General features: G+C 34.1%; 2 protein-coding genes across 2 annotated transcripts; both read right to left on the bottom strand.

The window, feature by feature from the left end:
• Positions 1-624: 624 nt before the first annotated feature.
• Positions 625-8776, bottom strand: LOC145574549 (putative protein S-acyltransferase 17). The gene is made up of 10 exons (XM_081632369.1): positions 8511-8776; positions 8325-8418; positions 4042-4136; positions 3768-3935; positions 3611-3683; positions 3475-3527; positions 2866-2957; positions 2723-2775; positions 1821-1946; positions 625-1316 (listed from the first exon to the last, which is right to left on the bottom strand). The coding sequence occupies exons 1-10, from the start codon at positions 8657-8659 to the stop codon at positions 1038-1040; spliced, it is 1182 nt and encodes a 393-aa protein (XP_081488495.1). The 5' UTR covers positions 8660-8776; the 3' UTR covers positions 625-1037.
• Positions 8777-10469: 1693 nt separating this feature from the next.
• LOC145576259 (histone H2AX) lies at positions 10470-11758 on the bottom strand. The gene is made up of 2 exons (XM_081634043.1): positions 11450-11758; positions 10470-10922 (listed from the first exon to the last, which is right to left on the bottom strand). The coding sequence occupies exons 1-2, from the start codon at positions 11654-11656 to the stop codon at positions 10704-10706; spliced, it is 426 nt and encodes a 141-aa protein (XP_081490169.1). The 5' UTR covers positions 11657-11758; the 3' UTR covers positions 10470-10703.
• Positions 11759-19779: the final 8021 nt, after the last annotated feature.

The following is a 19779-nucleotide window of genomic DNA, read 5'->3' as shown; positions in this document are numbered from 1 at the left end:
TTTGGGGGAAGGAACATTTAATATATATTTCTACCATTTAGACTAATAAAACTTATTTAAATTTTGGTAAAAAAAAATAAAAAAAAAAAAAAAAGCAAAATTATCCAAGCTAGAATTTAATCCGCAAATATAAGCCTTGTTCACTTCATTACTTTATTCTCCGTATTATTATTTTGCAGTTTGTATTACGGTGCTGGTTGGCTCGAGGTGACAGTGTTAGTTGCCGGTGGAAATTAATTGGTATTGGAACCCTTTTTTTTTTTTTTTCGGGTTTTTGGTATTGGAACTTTTTTTTTTTTTTTTTTTTTTTTGAGGGGGTATTGGAACTTGAAAGGGAGTAAGAGAGCCAAAGTGTTAAAAGGGTAAATAAGTTGATTAACTCTAAAATGTGGGTGAAGCTAAGTAATTTGTGGCTTGGTTTGGCTAATCACATTAGAAGCGGTTTTAAGTGTAATTTTTCAAATATTAAAAATAATAATTAAATTAAATAAATAACTTAATTAAATTTTTGGAGTCTAAGAGGTGGATTTGAAGTTTAGTACATGTATATCTGCAAAATAATTTAGAAGAAAACGGAGAGAGTGCATATATACATCAGCAAAAGAATATAAAAGAAAGTACATGTATATCATCAGCAAAAGAACTTAAAGAGTACTAAACTTTCTTATAATGTGTAAATTCTACTCCGTAATATCTAAACGTTACAGAAGTCATATTAAGCAAAGATAAACACTAATCCAACATTCCCTATTTCTGCTCTTCTTCAACATAAATTTACACGCCTTATCGGCAAAGAATAAACGTATAGCTCCTATAACAGACTAGCTAATACATTGTGGTCCAAAAGTATCATCACATGTCCAAACAAACTAGCTCCTATAACGATAAATGCATACGCACAAGGATATGACTCAAATGAGCATTGCTAAGCTCCCAACCCTTTCCCGTCCTTTAAACTACATCCTACGTTGAAGCCCTGAAGCGCATATCAAATTCCAAAACTGCTATAAATTATACAACAATGTACATATCTTCCTCTAACCAGACTTTTCTTTAGCTTGCACGAATGAGGATCTTGTAGAATAGGGGAAGACAATCTCACAAAGATTATGAACAACTCCTTTGTCATAAATATTTTTCGTTACCACTGCCTCTGCATCTCTCAAAGGTGACCTTCTGAAATAGGATTTCCATTTGCTCTCAGGAGGCTTGCTTTCAGAGTTAAGTCCACTAATACTTGACTTGAGGGCCGCGGCACTGGCTTTTGCTTCATTTATCTTCCTCTGCAGGCTTATAAGATCCTGCCACTTGTATGTCTGGTTGAACAAAACAGAACCAAAAGAATTATATAAGAGCTCCTGGATCTTCTCTTATATTCCCTTTTTAGTTGGTTTTTTTTTTAAGTTTGGAACGGAGATTAGAAAAGAGGACTTCTTGTTGTCTTTCTCCAGCGGCCCAAGGGCACCTAGAGTTCTAGGAACTACGGCAAATAGTTACTTAGGCATATAAGGACTGAGAAGTTTAAGCTATGGAGAACTCTCACATCATTCCATGAGAAAAATTAAAATCAGTACCCTTATAAAAAATTATTTTCATCCTGACATTTTTTTATGCCAAAGGACTCAACCATAAGAACCAGTGAAAATAATTTGATACAGCCCATCTTTCTACAAAAATTTATTAGTTAAGGCATACTGTTTGAATTGCCAATTCAGAAACTAAACTAAAAATTTTAAACCCTGAAAGAAGCATCATACGGTCCCAAACCTTAATTTTCAAGTATTAATTACATAGTATTAATCAATGGACAGCAGACATACCTCATTTGTAGTGGTATTTGTAAAACACAGTTTTGCATGGTAGCCGAAGAAAGCAGCCATTAGCAAAGAGACAATGGCAAGAAACACCATCAGAAGTATTTGAGTGTTATAGGAGCTCAACAACCACTGTTTAGGGACAGAGAAGAATAGAAAGAATCAGTAATCTGACTATCTGAGTGCATAGACAGGAAAGTTCAACACACACTACATGTAAGCATGGAAGTGAACAGGGACATCAAAACAGTTAGGATAAAAGTGTAAATGCCAAAATTGTACTCCTTAAAAAGAAAACATGGTGGAGATCTGATTCAGTTTTAGAGCTCAATGGTAACAGTATATGAGACCTTTTGAGCCCCAAAGGTTTCAGAAATTCAATATTAGGCTTCCTCAGGAACTAAATCAATGGAATCCTGATAGTACAATTAGACATTTAGCTTCTATATTGTTTGTATGTTCAATTCTTAATAAACCATCCAATCCTCTCTTGAATGACCCAAGAAGCCAACAAGTCATCAAAATTCATTCTTCCAACCAAAAAAATAAAAATAAAATAAAAATAAAAAACAAAACAACTCAATACATCCATAACCAGCAGAACAGGGTAATTCCTTTTACCCATTGACTACATCTTGTATTCTAACTTTTTATTCTTCATTCTCTAATCTATGTATTCATCCTTGTTTCATTGAGTGACAAAATTGATTAGAGTTTAACTATTCCAAGGTGAAACAAGTAAGCCTTTACCCAGTAAAAAATGTTTAACTGCGTAAATCTGGAGGTTAGACACTCATTTTTCACAGGTATCTATGGTCTTTAGAAACAAAAGGCCTACACTAAACTATTTTTATATTGGTAAATCATCAAAGTATGTCATGCTTCTTAGCCTAATTTAACCAATTTACCTGTGCAAGATGAGGAGCTAACCCTCGGATTGAATTTTCAACACCATAGTAGACTGCAGATCACAAGGGAAAAAAAGTATTTCAAACAATATGCTAAATGGACAGGTTCATCATGCAAATTGCAAGGTATTAACAATATCAACCTGTCAGAATATGAATTATCCTCATTTCCTTCAACCGACTAGCCAGAATAAAAATTATAGCAATGGCTCCATATAGGCAAAGAAAGAAATGCCTGCAAGAGCACAACACATGTTAAAACTGGAGCTAGCACGACATTTTTGCTTCACCTTCCCAAGGTTCAAAACTGAAATTGTATTTTTAAAGCAATAGAAGAGTAATACCACCACGCTACATATCCTAATTCCTCTTCCAACTTCTATTTCGACCAAGCATTGTAATTTAAATACTATCATATAATGACATCATTTACATAGCTCCAAATAGACCCCAAATCCCCAATATGATGGAAGACAGAGGGCCAGATTCAACAGCCAATTCCAAGCACAAAGTATTGTTGTTATATGGGCCCATGTCTAAGTTCAAAATTAATAGATTATCAAATTATATACTTCTTTTGTTTCGTTTTACTTGCAGCACTTTGACTTATAAACTATTCACACACTCTGCTTCGCCAGCTTTGTTGATTATGGTTAAGGAAATATATACCCACTACCCCGCTTAATATCAGTATAAGTTAGATCATAAATTCCACAGCACAGAAACCACATACTGCCCATACAAATACTCACCAGCAAAGAAAAGCCATGAAGTACCTAGTGTTTCTTTCTCCGATACAATTATTCTGCAGGTCAGCAAAACAACTCTGGTCAATAGAATTGAACACTACCAATTTTTAAAAAAGAAAAGTGCATAAGATTTACAAACCATCCATCCACAGTGATGATCAAAGCGCGCCACACAGCGATCGCACACACTGCAGTGCTTGGATCTTGCAGGTCTAAACCAACCAGAGATCTTGTCAATATACAATGAGCAAAAGCTCCACGATAAAACATCTAGAAGATAAAGTGGTGTAACTCACTTCCAAATTTTGCAAGTTGAACATTCTTTCTCTGAATATATGACATCATCATAGGGATATGCAGAGATATACTGGGATACATTCTTCTCAGTCACAGTTCCAGGATCTGAAAAGCTAGTTAACAAGAATAATACAACACCTACACCAACAGCCAATATGCTTATATACCTGCAAAAACATATAATATAGATGACAAATCAAAAGAAATTATGTTAAAAAAGTATCATAGATAAGTAACATCCATTATGTATATTATTTTCAGGTGGTATATTACCTATGAATTTCACCCAAATAATAATTAGGGATGTAAACAAACGAAGATGTCACAATAAAGTAGTATGTTGTTGAAAGTATTGCAAGGTAAAAAATCTGCAAAAAACAAATAAATCACTGTAAAAAAAATTGGCACAAAATCAATTATTAGGGATAGGCTCTGTCTCCAAGTTATAAAAACAAAACATGTAAAACACAGCCAATGCACCAACACAGAGACAGTATAAAATATGAGAAGATAGATCTCATTAATATCTCAACAGGACTTCATCCCTCTTGATAAATTGCTCCACACATGTTAGCTATCAGCATTCAGCACCATTAAACTGAGAATACAACCATAGCCTATATGCTTAATATTTCTCCCAAGTCTTACACTTACAACATTGCTTCCCAGCCTTATTTATAAGAGAATTAACACCATACCATCATCCTCACAATCAAGTATATTCAAAGAATACTTTAGGCCCTTGGTAAGTTACTCCAGTCATACATACTCTATCCACATCAAAACATACCTCACACTACCTTTTGAATGAATTCCTGTAAATAGGTTTTCAATAACCCTAAGTCACAAATGTATTTAACTATTGATCAGTTAAGTCTTAAGGAAAAATCTAATAATATGAATCTCGCCATAGGCCCTAATATGGCCCAATAAAAATAAAAAAAAAAAATAAAAAAAAAATAAAAAAAAAAATTGCTTCTACTTAGAAAAAAGGAGCATGTTCTTTGCTGAAAACACAATTATGTCATCCTCGTTATTTACTTTATGAGATAGAGCTCAAACAAATCAGTGTGAAACTATAAACATATATGCATATATATACTTGAAAAAAAGGAAAGTATTTTCATGATTAAAGATTTCAAGTTTTATTAACACATTTTACATAGTGTAGGAGAGTATAAAAGTAAGAAGATCACAGAACACTTGTGAACTCTGTAATCATCATATTCATCAACCAAACTCAACAAGTTTCAAAATTCACAAGGAAATACATTATGCATTCTTCTTAACCTAAATAGCTTCTTGTTTAAGTCATCTCAAAGAGGTAGTCAATTCTATGCATGATCTATAACAGTATGGTTTTTGAAACCATAATAAGTAATAGCAATTATCATGTAAGCGAAATAACTGTATCTTACATGCCAATCAAAGTCTCAGGAAAGATTGGAACGTATCAGCAGAGGTATTAAACAGATACTAAGGGTTATGAACTACCGAAGATGAAAAGTTTAACTCAAAGTTGAGATAGGTAAGATAGCTGCAGTGCTCATTAGGGGAAGGCGACAGCAGCATTACAGAATTAGTCTATCCTATGTCACAATGTAGGCAGGTAAACTAAAGCCAAAAGAATCATCTATCAATCTATGTGATCAATTGAAGACATCTTAACATATAAGTCTGAGGGACCATGACAATATGATGGTCAAGATCCAACAATTAGCAATAGCCACACCCTATAAAAGATCAGAATTTCCAAATTGCTTCCAAAATTTCCTTTGTTTATTTTAAAAGTCCTCGACTTTACAATTTGAGCTCTTTACTCTTTTATACAATTTATCATATTGTGCTTTCAGATGCTCATATCCTTGAAAGATGCAGTTGACCAACTGTAAGATCATACCTAATGAAGAGTTGAGGCTTGCTAGCCAAAGGTACGTCTGGGAATCTATGTCTGGAGAGGATAGCTATCCCTGAGCATAGTTTTAAGACATGAATGGCTACCAAAAATGTATTGAAGACTGAAGATAGGCTACAAGGATATGGGTTTGCATCTGTTAGTGCTTGCTTACTCTAGGGTGTGGAGATTGAAACACACGATCATCTATTTTTTAACTGCATAAATAACAGGAAATGTTGTGACTAGCTATCTCAATGGCTTGGGAATGGTCCTAAGCACAACAGTCTGAAAAGTGCAGTGAGGGTAAAAAAGAAGACAGGGGGATTCTAAATACAACAGAAACACCATTATTACCGATGCTCTGGCTATGATCTACCAGATATGGAGATATCGAATTCCAGAATGAAGTCTTTTAGAATCAAAGACTTCTATACAAAAAATGATGTAAAGCATAGAGTTCTAGCTATGGTGTGGTTTGATAGTCTCCTTCTATAATTAGGCTGTAATAGTTTATTTCAGGCTTTGTTTAGCCAAGGCAGTATTTTATTTTTTTAGAAAATTTGGTTTTTCCCAAAGGTTCATCCTAATTGATTTCTTTGCTGTACAAAATTTGATGGAATGCAATATAATCCTTACCTTTCTTACCAATAAAAAAAAATAAATAAAAATAAAAAAAGGATATACACACTGAGACAACAGCTATAGACATTAAAGTCAGTCTAAGAAGAATAAGAACTCAAACCAAACAAACAACCAAAAAGGATAATTAATCAATAACATATACAAAAGGTTGAGGTCAAAAGGTCCATGTTCCAAGTGGACAAAGGTACAACTATATTTAAGGATACAAAGAAACTTCTACAGAATCCAGGGGAACTGTACCGACACACAGTTACATGGCCTAAACTTCATGGTCAAATGACAGGGTAAAGGAAGGGTTTGAGGAAATACAAGAACGGTACTTAAAGATGGGAAGTATGATTATAAAAATGCAAAATTAAAGGGAAAGGAAGCGTTTTCGATATTCAAAGCAAAAGCGTATATTAATTTTACTTTGTATTTTATAAGTTACTTTCAAAGGAAGAACAAAAGGATATAAACAAGATAACAAAGACTACAGATCTTTGTGTGATGAAATGGTTTAAAGATATTTCATAGCAGTTGTTCAGGATAAGAGAATTAAGAGTCTTAAGATTAGATAGAAAGAATAGTTAGAACAACTTTTTAATAAAGATTAGGCCAAGGCATGTAGGATACTTCTATCCAAGTTCGATCATGAGGTCAAGAGAACTTACTCACTCCATCCCACAAAGATAATATTAGTTGACTTTGGCATGGATGTTAAGAGTACTAAACTACTAATTGAATAAAAATTGTACATAGGTAGTGGAAGAAGAGAGTAAAAATGAAAGTAAATAGATGGCATAGTAAAGAGTGAGAGAAAAAGGGTTGATGCAAGATAAAGTGAACAAAAAAATTGGAAATCTAAATTGGTTAAAGTCAAGCCAAAGAGACCTTAATCTTCAAAGTTCAAACTACTTACTGGCAATCCATAACATTCTCCCCCTCCATCGAAAATTAATTCTAACCACATTCTAAGAAGTAGGTGGTAAGTAATCTCATTATTGTAAATCCTCTTCTAAATACACATCAGGCTCATCCCATGTATATTAAGGCCTTAAATTAATATGACTTAAAGATCATGACAGGAAAATAGAAACCCATTTCCAGTGTACCCATGATGAGTTGATGATGGCAGAAACTGCTCTTTTAGCTAAAGAACCCTCAAGAATAAGGACCAAGCACTTTAAGCTTTTCAACTTCAAACTCAATTATAAAGCATTCAAGTTCTTCTACCTCGTAACATTGAAGTTACAACATCGATCATTAATTAGACATTGTATACATCAACATAACTTATGATTTGAGTTCAGTTCTGCATCATACTTCCTCAATAACTAACTTCAATCATCTCAATAATGAGCTCAAGAGACAGCTTCAGAGTAAAAACATCCGCCGTAAATCTACTAATTCATTCTTCACAAATTTAAAAGTGAAATATTGCTCAAATAAAACTATAACTCCAAGCTTCTGCCTACACTTTGGCATGACATCTCCAAAGTTAACAAAGTTGGTGCACATCTAAAATTATCAAACAGCATCATACACAGAGTACTTCCTAGTTTCCAAATCCCAATCACCGGGCATCTTTTTTCCAGGGAAAAGCTTTGACAAATAATAAAGTAACTTCATCCCTTCAATTTCATTAACCAACAACAAAAGGAACTATACAAAAGAACAGGCAAATTGGCAACCCGCATTCGATTCTCCTACGATAAGAATTCTCAGTTCTCTTCACTTCGAAATTGATCATACTGATCAAACAAGATTTATAGCCAAGACATTCAATGAAAGGAACAAAATTAAACTACCAATCCTTAATGATACAGAACATTAGAACAATGAACAATTGACCCAACTCAACTCAAAGAAGTGAGCAGGATCCACCCCAAAAATTGCCCTTAATTAATCCCCATTTTCAGCTCTTAGAAACCCCAAAACATCAATATACCAATCAAAATTCAAGAAAAACAAATCTACAATAACATTTAATTATAAAAACATAAATTAAAATCACTCTTAAAATAAAAAAAATTACCTGCAAAGTAGGGTTAGAACGATAGCAACAGTAGTACTCGACAGATAGAACTGCATTCATACCTCGATCTCCACAAACCCATCCCACAAATCTCCTAAAAAATCCAAACAAATTAATTAGAAGGGTTAATTTTCAAAACCCATGAAATAAAATTGAAATTAATAAGATATAGAAGAGAAGATTTACAGGAAGTAATCGTAGGCGCCAAAAATGATGAAATTGTGAATGCGTTCGATGAAAGTACCCTGAAAAATTGGCCATTGCCCACATAAAAAGGAGACTATTACTAAGGTTGTGATTATGCCATGGCAGACTAAAGCCCACTGAACCGCCATTGATGAGGAGGAGAGAGAAGATTTGGTTATTCAAGAATGAAGACTCGAATAAGGGAAGACTTGAAGTTCAAGGACTTTTGTATTGTTGTAAGTCACTGATGTTTAAGTTTACTGGAGATTTCTGGCAGATCTCTGTCTTAGTGAATAATCTAATCTAATAAATCTATGAATAGTTTGACAATGTGACTACGTATATCAGTATATGGGATTTGATCTAAGTTTGGGTAAAAGTAAAATTCTATTCAAATTCGATTATTCAATATTATCAATGAAAATAAAAAAAATATGAAAAAAAAAGTTACATTTGGACATACGGATTTAATACGGAGTAATAAGATAACACGTATTTGTTTTTATTTTTTTAAAATCATAAGGTCATACTTCATATATAATTCTTCTACGGGCCTGTTCACTTCAGTTTAATTTCAATTCACTTCTGTTTAGCTCCAATCAGTTCAATTCAATTCAGTTCAGTAAATGTGAACATGTCCTACGTATTTCTTTGACAATCAACATTTTGACTTTTACACTATTTATATATTGTACTCCACTTTGATTAGATTTGATAATTTATAGTAAAAAAAAAAATATATAGTCATGTGAATCTTATTAGATTCGTGTCGGTTTATATTTTATTAATATATAATTCATATACAAAGTAATTTTTACATATTACAGAGTAATATTAAATGATACTTGTATTAAAGATTGAAATAATGTTTTGACAAACATGTAACAAAAAGGGTTGCATTTAAAAGTAAACAATTTAGTTTGATTGCACAATTAGTAAAAGGGGTTGATATTTCAAAAATAAAGATATTCAACAAGGTCATAAAATAAATAAAGAATGCATAAACTAATATGGTACTCCATATTAATTTTAAAATACATGAGAAAATCACTATTTAATCGGTGTAATTTTTAATTGCCTTAGCATTATACTCCAGTAATATACAAAGTGTTGGATCAATTTCTTTTCAAAAAGGCTTTAAAAAAGCTAAAAATGCATTAAAATTGATTTGAGTAACGCCTGGCCTCGTACCAAGCCCACATGCTTTAGGGTTAGCTAAGCCTAATCCACAAGCTACATGCCATCTTATGTCAAAATTTTCAAAAGGTTGTCTAAGCCCATTTGCCATGACTACATGTCGTGCTTGCACGACTAAGCAAAATTTTACTCCGTAAGATATTTTGTCTTAACATGTCAAACTTGGTCATAATTCTCCCAAATAAAGGCAATTCATAACCCAATACACACAACCTACTATGCCTTTTCGTGTTGGGCCATGCCATACATAAGATTGGTCTAACCCAATGGCATATTTAGATCCTCTAGTTGATAATGTAGTTAAGAAACAATCATCATTCAATTGTTATGCTGTAATTATTGAGCAAATTATACTAGAACCAATTAGACAAATTCCACATAGCATTTTCTTGTCACTATAGCATATTTGTTGTCAAGCTACTACATACAAGTATATCTCCTACAACGCACTTAAAACATACTTAATTCAACGTTTGTTTGATTGATCCAATTAACAAATTGCCCTCCAAAAACAATGTTTCAGTATCAGTTTAAAAAATAATTATCATCAATTTAATAAATACGACATCAAGTCCTAATGCAGAGTGTCCAACTTTCCAGCCACCCCCCCAAAAAAAACAAGAGTTCAAATGGTTAAAGATGACAGCCTAAACTCAACAAAAGCAACTAGATTTGTTTTTCAAATGCAGGCAAAATGACCGAAAACTCTATGGTGTAAAATGATGAATAAATGCAGAAAATACTTGGAAAATCGACTACAAATGAAGAAATTCAGAAAATTCACAATACTCCATTAGAAAATAGCAAATCCGATAATTAAAATCCCATAAACTAACTAATACTACATTACATAAACATTATAACCCCCATTGATTGCTATATCTAAAAACAAAAGGGGGAAGAAAACCAAAAGTCCAAAACCAAAACCCCCCAAAAAGAAAAAAAAATTATACTAAACTTTAATTTCCTTGTTTTTTAAGTACATCCGAGAATATTCTAGAACTCTTGAGATTGAGTATTATCTCCTTTACCACCGCCAATCTTTTTAGGCAAAAGAGTCTGATGAATGTTTGGCAAAACGCCGCCGTTTGCGATTGTTACTTGCCCTAATAGCTTGCTCAACTCTTCATCGTTCCGAACTGCTAGTTGGATGTGACGCGGTACTATTCGTGATTTCTTGTTGTCTCTTGCTGCGTTTCCAGCCAATTCCAATACCTGTATCAATTTCATAATTTACCAGAAATTTGTTAGAACAAACCCTAGAATTGCTAATTTGGATAAAAATTGATTCAATTGAAGTGAAAAATCAGCATAATCAAATTCATTGAAAAATTAATTGCAGCTTTATCAAGTTTGATTGTCAAATTAAGAAATAATCGATTGTACAGTTTTTGAAGTAAAGTCGATTGAAATGAAACAGAATCAATTTGAAAACCAAAAATTAAATCAAATTAAAAATACAGAACATTAAGAACATCGATTAGCATCATAAGCAAAAGAAATTATAGCTTAAAAACTCCTCAAATCCAAAACATCAACCAAAACAAACGAGAAAAATCATAGCTAACATCAACTTACAAAACTTTAACAAACTCAAAACCTCAAAATCAATTCCAAAAACTTCAACAAACTCAAAACCTCAAAATCAATTCCAAAAACTTCAACAAACTCAAAACCTCAAAATCAATTCCAAAAACTTTCAAAAAACACGATCTAAAACACAGAGGATTAAAATGAAATACCTCAGCAGCGAGATACTCGAGAACGGCGGAGAGATACACCGGAGCACCAGCACCGACACGCTCAGCATACTTTCCAGCCTTCAAAAACCTAGCGATCCTTCCAACAGGAAACTGAAGACCAGCTTTCGACGACCTCGAAACCGATTTAGAAGCCTTAGGCTTGCCTCGGCCGCCTTTGGTGGATGCGCCGCCTTCTTTGCCGCTCATATTGTTGCCGGAAACCTACCGGAGATCGGAACCCTAGGAGAGAGAAATTGATCGGTTGAAAATTGCGGTGGTTGTGTTGTAGTGAAAGAAATCAGGGTTAATAATGGTGACTGTTGTGAGAGATGAGAGGTGAGTTTGGTTTATATAGAACGGTTTGGTGTGTTTTGATTGGTTGAGAGGGAGTAACACGGATTGCCAGCGTGGCAAGGTGGGGTCAAAGATGGAAGTTCGCGGGAAAGGTTTGATTTTGTGGGTGGGTTCGAAAAGTTTTTTGGATTTTTAATTCCCGCTTTGTAAAAGTTTATGAGTGATGAAAAAATTATTGGGTTTTTTTTTTTTCAGTGTTCCTTATAGAGGTGTCAAATCGGGTACCCAGATTGAGTTTGGGTTGACCCACGACGGGTCGTGATGTTTGGATCGGGTAATGATGGGTCATTTTAACTTAACAAACCAAATCAAATCAGGTTGAGCTTAATCAGTTTCGGGTTAAAGTTGAGTTCAAGCATGGTCAGATACAAATCAAACTTGGCCCATATCAAATTCGGGTCGAGTCATATCGAGTTCAGAAGAACTCGAGTCCGGATTTTATCGGGTTTATTTGGGTTAAAATGGATTTATTTAGCTTTGGGTCGGGTCATTTCGTATTCGATTAGATCTCGGTTCAAATCAATTCACTTCCGGCAAAAAATTGAATCTCGTTACTTCGATAGTTAGCTCATTCTTTTGGATCGAATAATTTGAATTCGGGTTAATCTCGGTTCAACTCGGCTTTTAGCTATATTAGAATAGTCATGTCATTTTTGTTGTTGGAGATTTTATTCATATAGTTCAGATCATTTTTTGGGTTCGTTTAAGTTTTTGTATTGGCTTATCAGAATTGATATAAGATTGACAACTCAAGTTATTAAAGAAATTAAAATGATTATTTATCTCCTTGATCAGGTGATTATCAAATATTATAAAATGTTTCCTTACGTTTTGGTTTATCATCGTCTTTGTGGCTATTTATCATCGCCAATTCATTGGCTACTCGATTATTAGAAGTATCAAGATTGTCTATTGTATATTAGCAACTAACTCGTGACTAAGAATACAAGATTTTTCATATTTTAGTAACGTTTGATTTTGTTATTATTAATGAAGTTATACCCCTCCATTTCATAATAATCGCAACACATATTTACTTTACGTTGGTTTCATAATAATTCTAACATCTTATTTAGTAAGGACACGTTACTACGAATATTTTATTATTTCTCCTCATTAATCCTACCAACAAAAATATTTTATTATTTCTTACTCATATTAACAATTAATTATATTTCCACTAACTACACTTTATATTATAAAATTCTCAATTTGGACCATACCTTGTAATTTTCTTACAACTTTATGCAATGTAAACCCTAAACTAGGCCAATACGGCAATAAGATAAGATTAATGACAATCAGATGAAATATACAAGACTATAAGTTCAGCAGCCCGTCTTGTGTGTGACCAGCCACATCAAGTAACCACTTATTAAAAAAAAAGTAACTCATATAAAACGAACTGACCAAGTAACCCCTGTAATACAAACTTAGTAACCCCTATAACACTGAGTAACCCTATAGCACTGACGAAGTAACCCCTTTAACACTGATCAAGTAACCTCTTTAACACTGATCAAGTAACCGCGATTACACTAATAAAGTAACCCCTGCCACACGATGTGACCAGCCACATATATAAGACTTTGTGTAATAAGTTCAGATTATATCATATAAGTTTAGATAAGTTTTAATTTATTAAGATTAGTTAAGATAAATTCAAATAATTAAATTCAGATTATTTCAGATTCATTCAGATAAATCCATATATGTAACATGTGTTGAAATAAATTCAGATAAGTTCAATTAAGTTGAAATAAATTCAGATAAATTCAGATTCATCAAAATCGTGAATATAATACACCTAATCACATTAATATAACATATATACATATTTAATGTCATAAACTTCAAATTTTATACATTTTAGGAAGTATATTTGATGGTATAATGATAATATTGGATTGTTTGACTTTAGAGTGCAAAATCATAGACTAATTGTCTAAATATATCAATCAATGATCATTGTACCGTCCCTAATCCATGCATTAATATCAATCAATGACAATTTGTACATTTTTATTGTCCCTAATATGTTGACTCCATTCAACATTGCTGAAGTGTTGATGCCGCTGCGTGATGAATCAGATTACATTCCCAGATTTTTAGTTTTTGTTATTGTGTGCAATGGTTTTTATAACTCGAAATAAATGTAATTTGATTTCGGTAGCGGTAGTGGACATTAGAAATAAAATTACATAATAATTTTTACTCCATGTTTTTCAATGCAGTATTAATTTTATTTTTGTTTATCAAATTTTAAATTCTAGCTTTTCAATACAATAATTTATTGATCATTTAGATGAAAGCAGTCAAGCAGATGATAAGTATTAGATCTATTGATGAATGCACAGGATAAGTATAGTATTAGTATTAGATGAATGCAGAGGATATATTCTAACTTTTTTTTTATTAGTATTAGATTTATTTAACTTATATAAAATATGTTAACACAAGGTCCATATCTCACTCTAACGAATGATTGGATTGATTTTGGCATTGGTGTTGACAAGAATAATTAATTAATAATGTACATGCGTTAAATTTTTGGTCATCCATGAGCTTTTAGTTTGCAATGTTGTAGAAATGTAGAATATTTAGATGTGTGAAATCATGGGCTCTTGGATGTAATTATAGTTTGTTAGCTTAGTTAGACGAATGCAAAGGATATATAAGTAAATGTGATAGTGTATGTCTCACTTTTCCTAATTATAACTAAGCTTGAACCCCACAACTTAAAATGGTTGGAGAGGATGGTCATGAAATTTTTTGGATTAAGTTAATTAAAAGGGTCGGGTAAAAATTAAACATGAGTAATTTTGGGTCGGGTTAAGTTGGGTCAAAGGATGTTTCAAGTCGGGTAAATAGAGGTCGGGTAATACATAGATCGGGTAAAAAGAGATACTTTTAGGGTCAAAATGGTTTCGGGTAGATTTTGTTTCGGATTAGATCGAATTCGGATCTTGAATTATCGAGTCTTAATAGTTTCGGATTAACTATGAGTTGATTCCAAGTTGGGTTTGGACCATATATTACCAGGTGAAGTCGGTTATGAGTTAACTTCGGGTTGACTCCAGATCGAATTCGGATAAAAAATTCGCGGGTTAAGCCAGTTCGAAAACTGTTCGGTTTTAGATGAACCTTTCGGGTCGGGTGAGTTTTTGACACCCCTAGTTCCTTATATTTGGGCACTTGGTTTGTCTGTAAAAACGGGTGTAGTATAAAAAAAATAATAATAAAATAAAATATATATATATATATATATATATATATATATATATATATATATATATATATATATATATATATATATATATATATATATATATATATATATTAATTCCCGGTTCACCCTTTAGGGTAATTCGGAATCGAGCATCAGTTTTGGGTGATTAGGTTTCAATCCACTCACAATTGTTATTGTGAGAGATCGAACACACGATCCTTCCTACTAAGTATAGTCCCAATAACACTATACCAACAGTTAATTGGTAATTATAATATTAACATTATTGATGAATAAGTATTTTTCCAAATGAAGTTGTTTAAACTTTAAACACATACAGAGTAAAAGTTATTTTTAAATGAAGTATTTTGTATCCCTAAAAAAAATGAAGTATTTTGTATATATATACACATAAAGTTTTTTTAAAAATAAAAGTAAGAAAAAAATAACATCGGAAAACCCTCCTCACAAGAAAAACAACTTTTAATGCGACTTTGTATATTTATTGATCTTAGCTTTTTTCATATTATTATTATTATACTTCCTCCATTTTTATTTTGTTGACACGTTCAATTTAGGCACACATATTAAGGAGTGAATAAAGAATGCGAGAGAATAATAAAGCAAGTAGGGTACACTAAAAAGCAAGGTATAACCCAAAAAGAAAATTTATCAACTTAAATTAAACTTACTAAAAATGAATACGTGTCAATTAAAAAAAAAAACAGAGGTAAGTATAAAATAGTACTCAACTACTTATTCTGGTCGAGTAAAATACTTATCCTACTCTAACTTTTAGTTAATTCACATAAATTTTGAGCACAATGTTGTTTGAAATTCAACACAAGTTAGATGTATTGTTTATTTTTCATCGACACATGTAGGGTTGTTCATCAGCCCAATACTGGATCGGACCGGACCGGAGCAGACTGAAAATCGAAAATTAGAAATTTCAAGAACCGATGATCGGACCGTTTAAGTTGGGACCGAATCCGGACTTGACCGAAAAAATAGGTCCAAAACCTAAACCGGGCCACTTTGGACCACTTTTAGGATTTATTAAGAAAAAATCTATTTTTTTTTTATGGAAAACTAATTTTTTTTTTTATGGAGAACTAAAAAAAAAATAAAGGAAAAACAATATTATAATGTCTTTTTATGTATGATTAGTATAAAAAGCTCATAAAATTAATTTTTTCTAGGTATATTAAGGATAATTTTAATCATTATTGAAGGTTTTATGCATATTTTTAAGTAAAAAACCGGTCCGGTCCAAGACCGATTTTTATAGGGTTTTGGACCGAACCAAAGACCGAAAAAATGAATTTCTCAACCCAAAAACTGAACCGATTAATTCGGTCATGTCCGATTCGAGGTCGGTGCGGTCAGGTCCGGACCAATTTTTGAACACCCCTAGACACATATAGTCGATCATTTACTACCTCGTATTAATGTCATTTTGAAGGTTCCATAGCGGAGAAGAAGGAGCTAAGTCTTAACTCCTCTATTGGATTTTTCAATTATATTCTGCACCAAACCACTAGCAAGTTTATAGGCATATCAAACTACGTCCGAACTTGGGCAAATCCATCGCCTTCCCAGATACAGCCCTCTTTTAGCTCAATGTGATAAAAAAAATAGTCTAAACCATAGACGAGAAAATCAGTGAACTCAAGTCCCTAGGCAGATGCCAACAACATTGCAAAGCATGTTTTGAGTAAGTCCTGGTCACTTACAATGATTTCAAAAATACTTGAATTCTTGAAAGAGGTCTTCCTAGAGGTCACCTTGGAAAATTCAGGGGTCGTATTCCTTTTTGCTGTTTTTTCAAAGCGGAAGTCTACTTACTCATCTAGGGAAAGGAATGATGGGAGGGGGGGGGGGGGGTTGCATTACTACCACGAATAAAAAATCTTGTAAATTACTATCGTAAATAAATTTAAAAAAACTGATTTTACTACCAAAGTCTCCTTTAGACAATTTATGACGTCATATTTGAAGAATTATGTCTTCGATAAGTGCAATTACTAGATATATTAAGGATCACTATTATGGAGATAATAAGTTTATTCTTTTGGGTCATCATTGTCTATTGCTAGATTATGATAAATGATTTTTGGGCTAGTCAAATAATCCAAAGCCCACTAGAATGGATTTTATGAGGTCACACAACAAGGGTATTGGGTTAAACAAGTTAAGGGCCCATTATTGGACCTCATGAAGATATGACATACCATGAATGGAGTTGGGCTAGAGTAATTAGATTAGAGTTAGGTATTTGGGCTTGACATGGACTCTTATTTAGAGATATGATCTATAAATAAGATCCATGCCTAGGGTTGCATTAAGTCACAATTAACTTACAATAAATTGTGAAACAAGGCAACCAATCCCAAAACCCTAAGCTCTTTCTCTATCACTCTCAAGCACGCCTTCCCCTTTCACCCCTCCGTACGGCCGGCCACCCAATTAAGGTGGCGCGTGGTGTTCGTGGTGGTGGTTCTTGGTTGATTCGTTCCTCTCCTCTCCGTAGAAGCTTGATTGAAACGTTTAATCACAACTAACTAGCATTAGCGGAGGTTTAATCTGTGCCCGTGGACCAAGTAGAGGAATCACGTTTGGGGTTCTTTATCTCCCATTGTTCTCGCTCAATCGCACGTGGAATCACACTTCAAAGGTATAATTACTTGTTCTTTATTTGTCATGCAATGATCTTGGTTATTAGATGCTTATGAATATGATTCATGAAATTCCGCTTAAAGTATATAAAGTCTTACAATATTTTCCCCTAAACCTTTGGTTAACCATTTAAACGACCCAAAAAAAGGAAAAATACAACCCTCCTAAACCATGGTTACCCTACCTAACTAATCTTCTTCCTTCACCATTGCTAAATACCCTTCAAGCTTCTCGCTCCAAATTCACACTAATTTTTTTCATTGATCCTCCAATTGCTCCAAGTGAACATGTAATTCGCCTCTAATATAGTCGCCTATTAGGATTTTTGAATTTTAGGGTTTTTGAATTGGAAAAATTGCCAAGAATAATCTCAACTTTGCTCCATCCACCCAAAATAATCTCAACTTTCAATTATTTTTCATAATCCTAAAGGTGATCAAGTTGAGCCTGGCCCCGTTGGTCCGACCCGATTTGGGGCAGGCTTTGGATAACTTTTTTCGGCCCAAATTTGGGTCGGGCCCAGTCCGGCCCGATTTATAAAAACTTAAAATTTAAGTGGGCTTGGAAAATCAATTTTATGCAATTTTAGTTGATTTTTTTGGCCCAGCCCGAAAAGCCCGCATGGCCCGCCTAGTTTGGGCGGCTTTGGGCACATATTTTTCGACTCGAAGTTTGTCCCAGCCCGGCCCGACTCGATGAATGGGCATATTTTTTACCTTGGCTAGGCCCGCCCATTGATCACCTTTAAATAATCCCAACTTTATACTCCATCCACCCAAAACAGTCCCAACTGGTCATACAACTTGCTATTACAAGTTATCGGACACATGTCATCCTACGCCAGGTTAAAAAAAAATTTTAAAAAAAAAGGAAAAGAAAAGGAAAATTTGCCCTGATTAATCCCAAATTTGCTCCATCACTCAATATTAATCTCAACTTTCGTTTATTTTTTATTAATCCCAACTTTATACCCAATCCGCCAATATCACTCCCAACCGGTCATCTAACCTAATACTACAGATAAGAAGACACGTGTCAGTTTTAGATTGGTTTAAGAAAATAATAAAATAAAATAAAATAAAAAAATAAATAAAAACAAAAACACCAAAACCAACCCAAATGCCAGATTACCCCCTTCGAACGTCGGCCGCCGTCCAGACTTCTTCCCCTCCCCTGTTACTAGCGCTGTCCATACCACCTGCCCCGATCACCACAAAATAAAATAAAAAATCCCCCAAATCCCAAACCATAACCTTAACCTTCGAAATCCGACAGAGGAAGGCTAGGGCGGAGAGAGAGAAAAGGAATATCAGCGGAAGGCTGCTGCGGCGGTGCGGGGAGGTGCGACTCAATGTTTTCCAGCGGTCAGGGAGGTTATTTATGGGTTTTAGACGGGAGGAAGAGGTATTACAGGAGGTTTTAAGAGGAAAGGGAGAGTGGTCGGGGCAACGCTGGCACCGGGGGAAGGGGAAGGGGGTGTGGGTGGCGGCAGACACTCAGGGGGAAGGGTTGGGCGGGGATGGTCGTGGTGGCACCGTGGCGGGGGGGCTGGCCTTGGTGGTTTTGGGTTTCTAGGTTTTTGGGTTTTTTTCTTTTATTTTTATTTATTTTTCGACTAATAACATGCTGACACATGTATATTAATTTTTTTTTAAAAAAAAGATTACCTCCTCAACAAGTCACCAGTCACTTGGAAGTGTTATTGGCGGATGGGGTATAAAGTTCGAATTAATAAAAAATAATCCAAAGTATGGATTAATATTGGCAGATGAGGTAAAGTTGGGATTAATCATGACAATTTTTCCAAAAGAAAAAGTAAAAACATAAAAAAAACAACCAGCCTTCAACCTAGCCACCACCATCGCCGTGCTCAACCCCCTAACTCCTAGGCGCCGGCCGCCTCCCAAATAGCTTCCCCCTCCACCGGCGCCAGCACCGCTTAGACCAATCTCCTTTTCATCTGAAAACCACCATCCCCTCACTCAAAACCCCATGAAACACCATTTCAAAACCCTTCCTACGCCCGACCGCTCTTTCCCCTGTTTCGAGGGTAGGGGAAGGGGTGGTC

This window comes from Chenopodium album, chromosome 13 (genome assembly GCF_948465745.1).
Source record: "Chenopodium album chromosome 13, dcCheAlbu1.1, whole genome shotgun sequence".
NCBI classification, from domain to species: domain Eukaryota; kingdom Viridiplantae; phylum Streptophyta; class Magnoliopsida; order Caryophyllales; family Amaranthaceae; genus Chenopodium; species Chenopodium album.
This window is presented reverse-complemented; position numbering and strand designations above follow the sequence as displayed.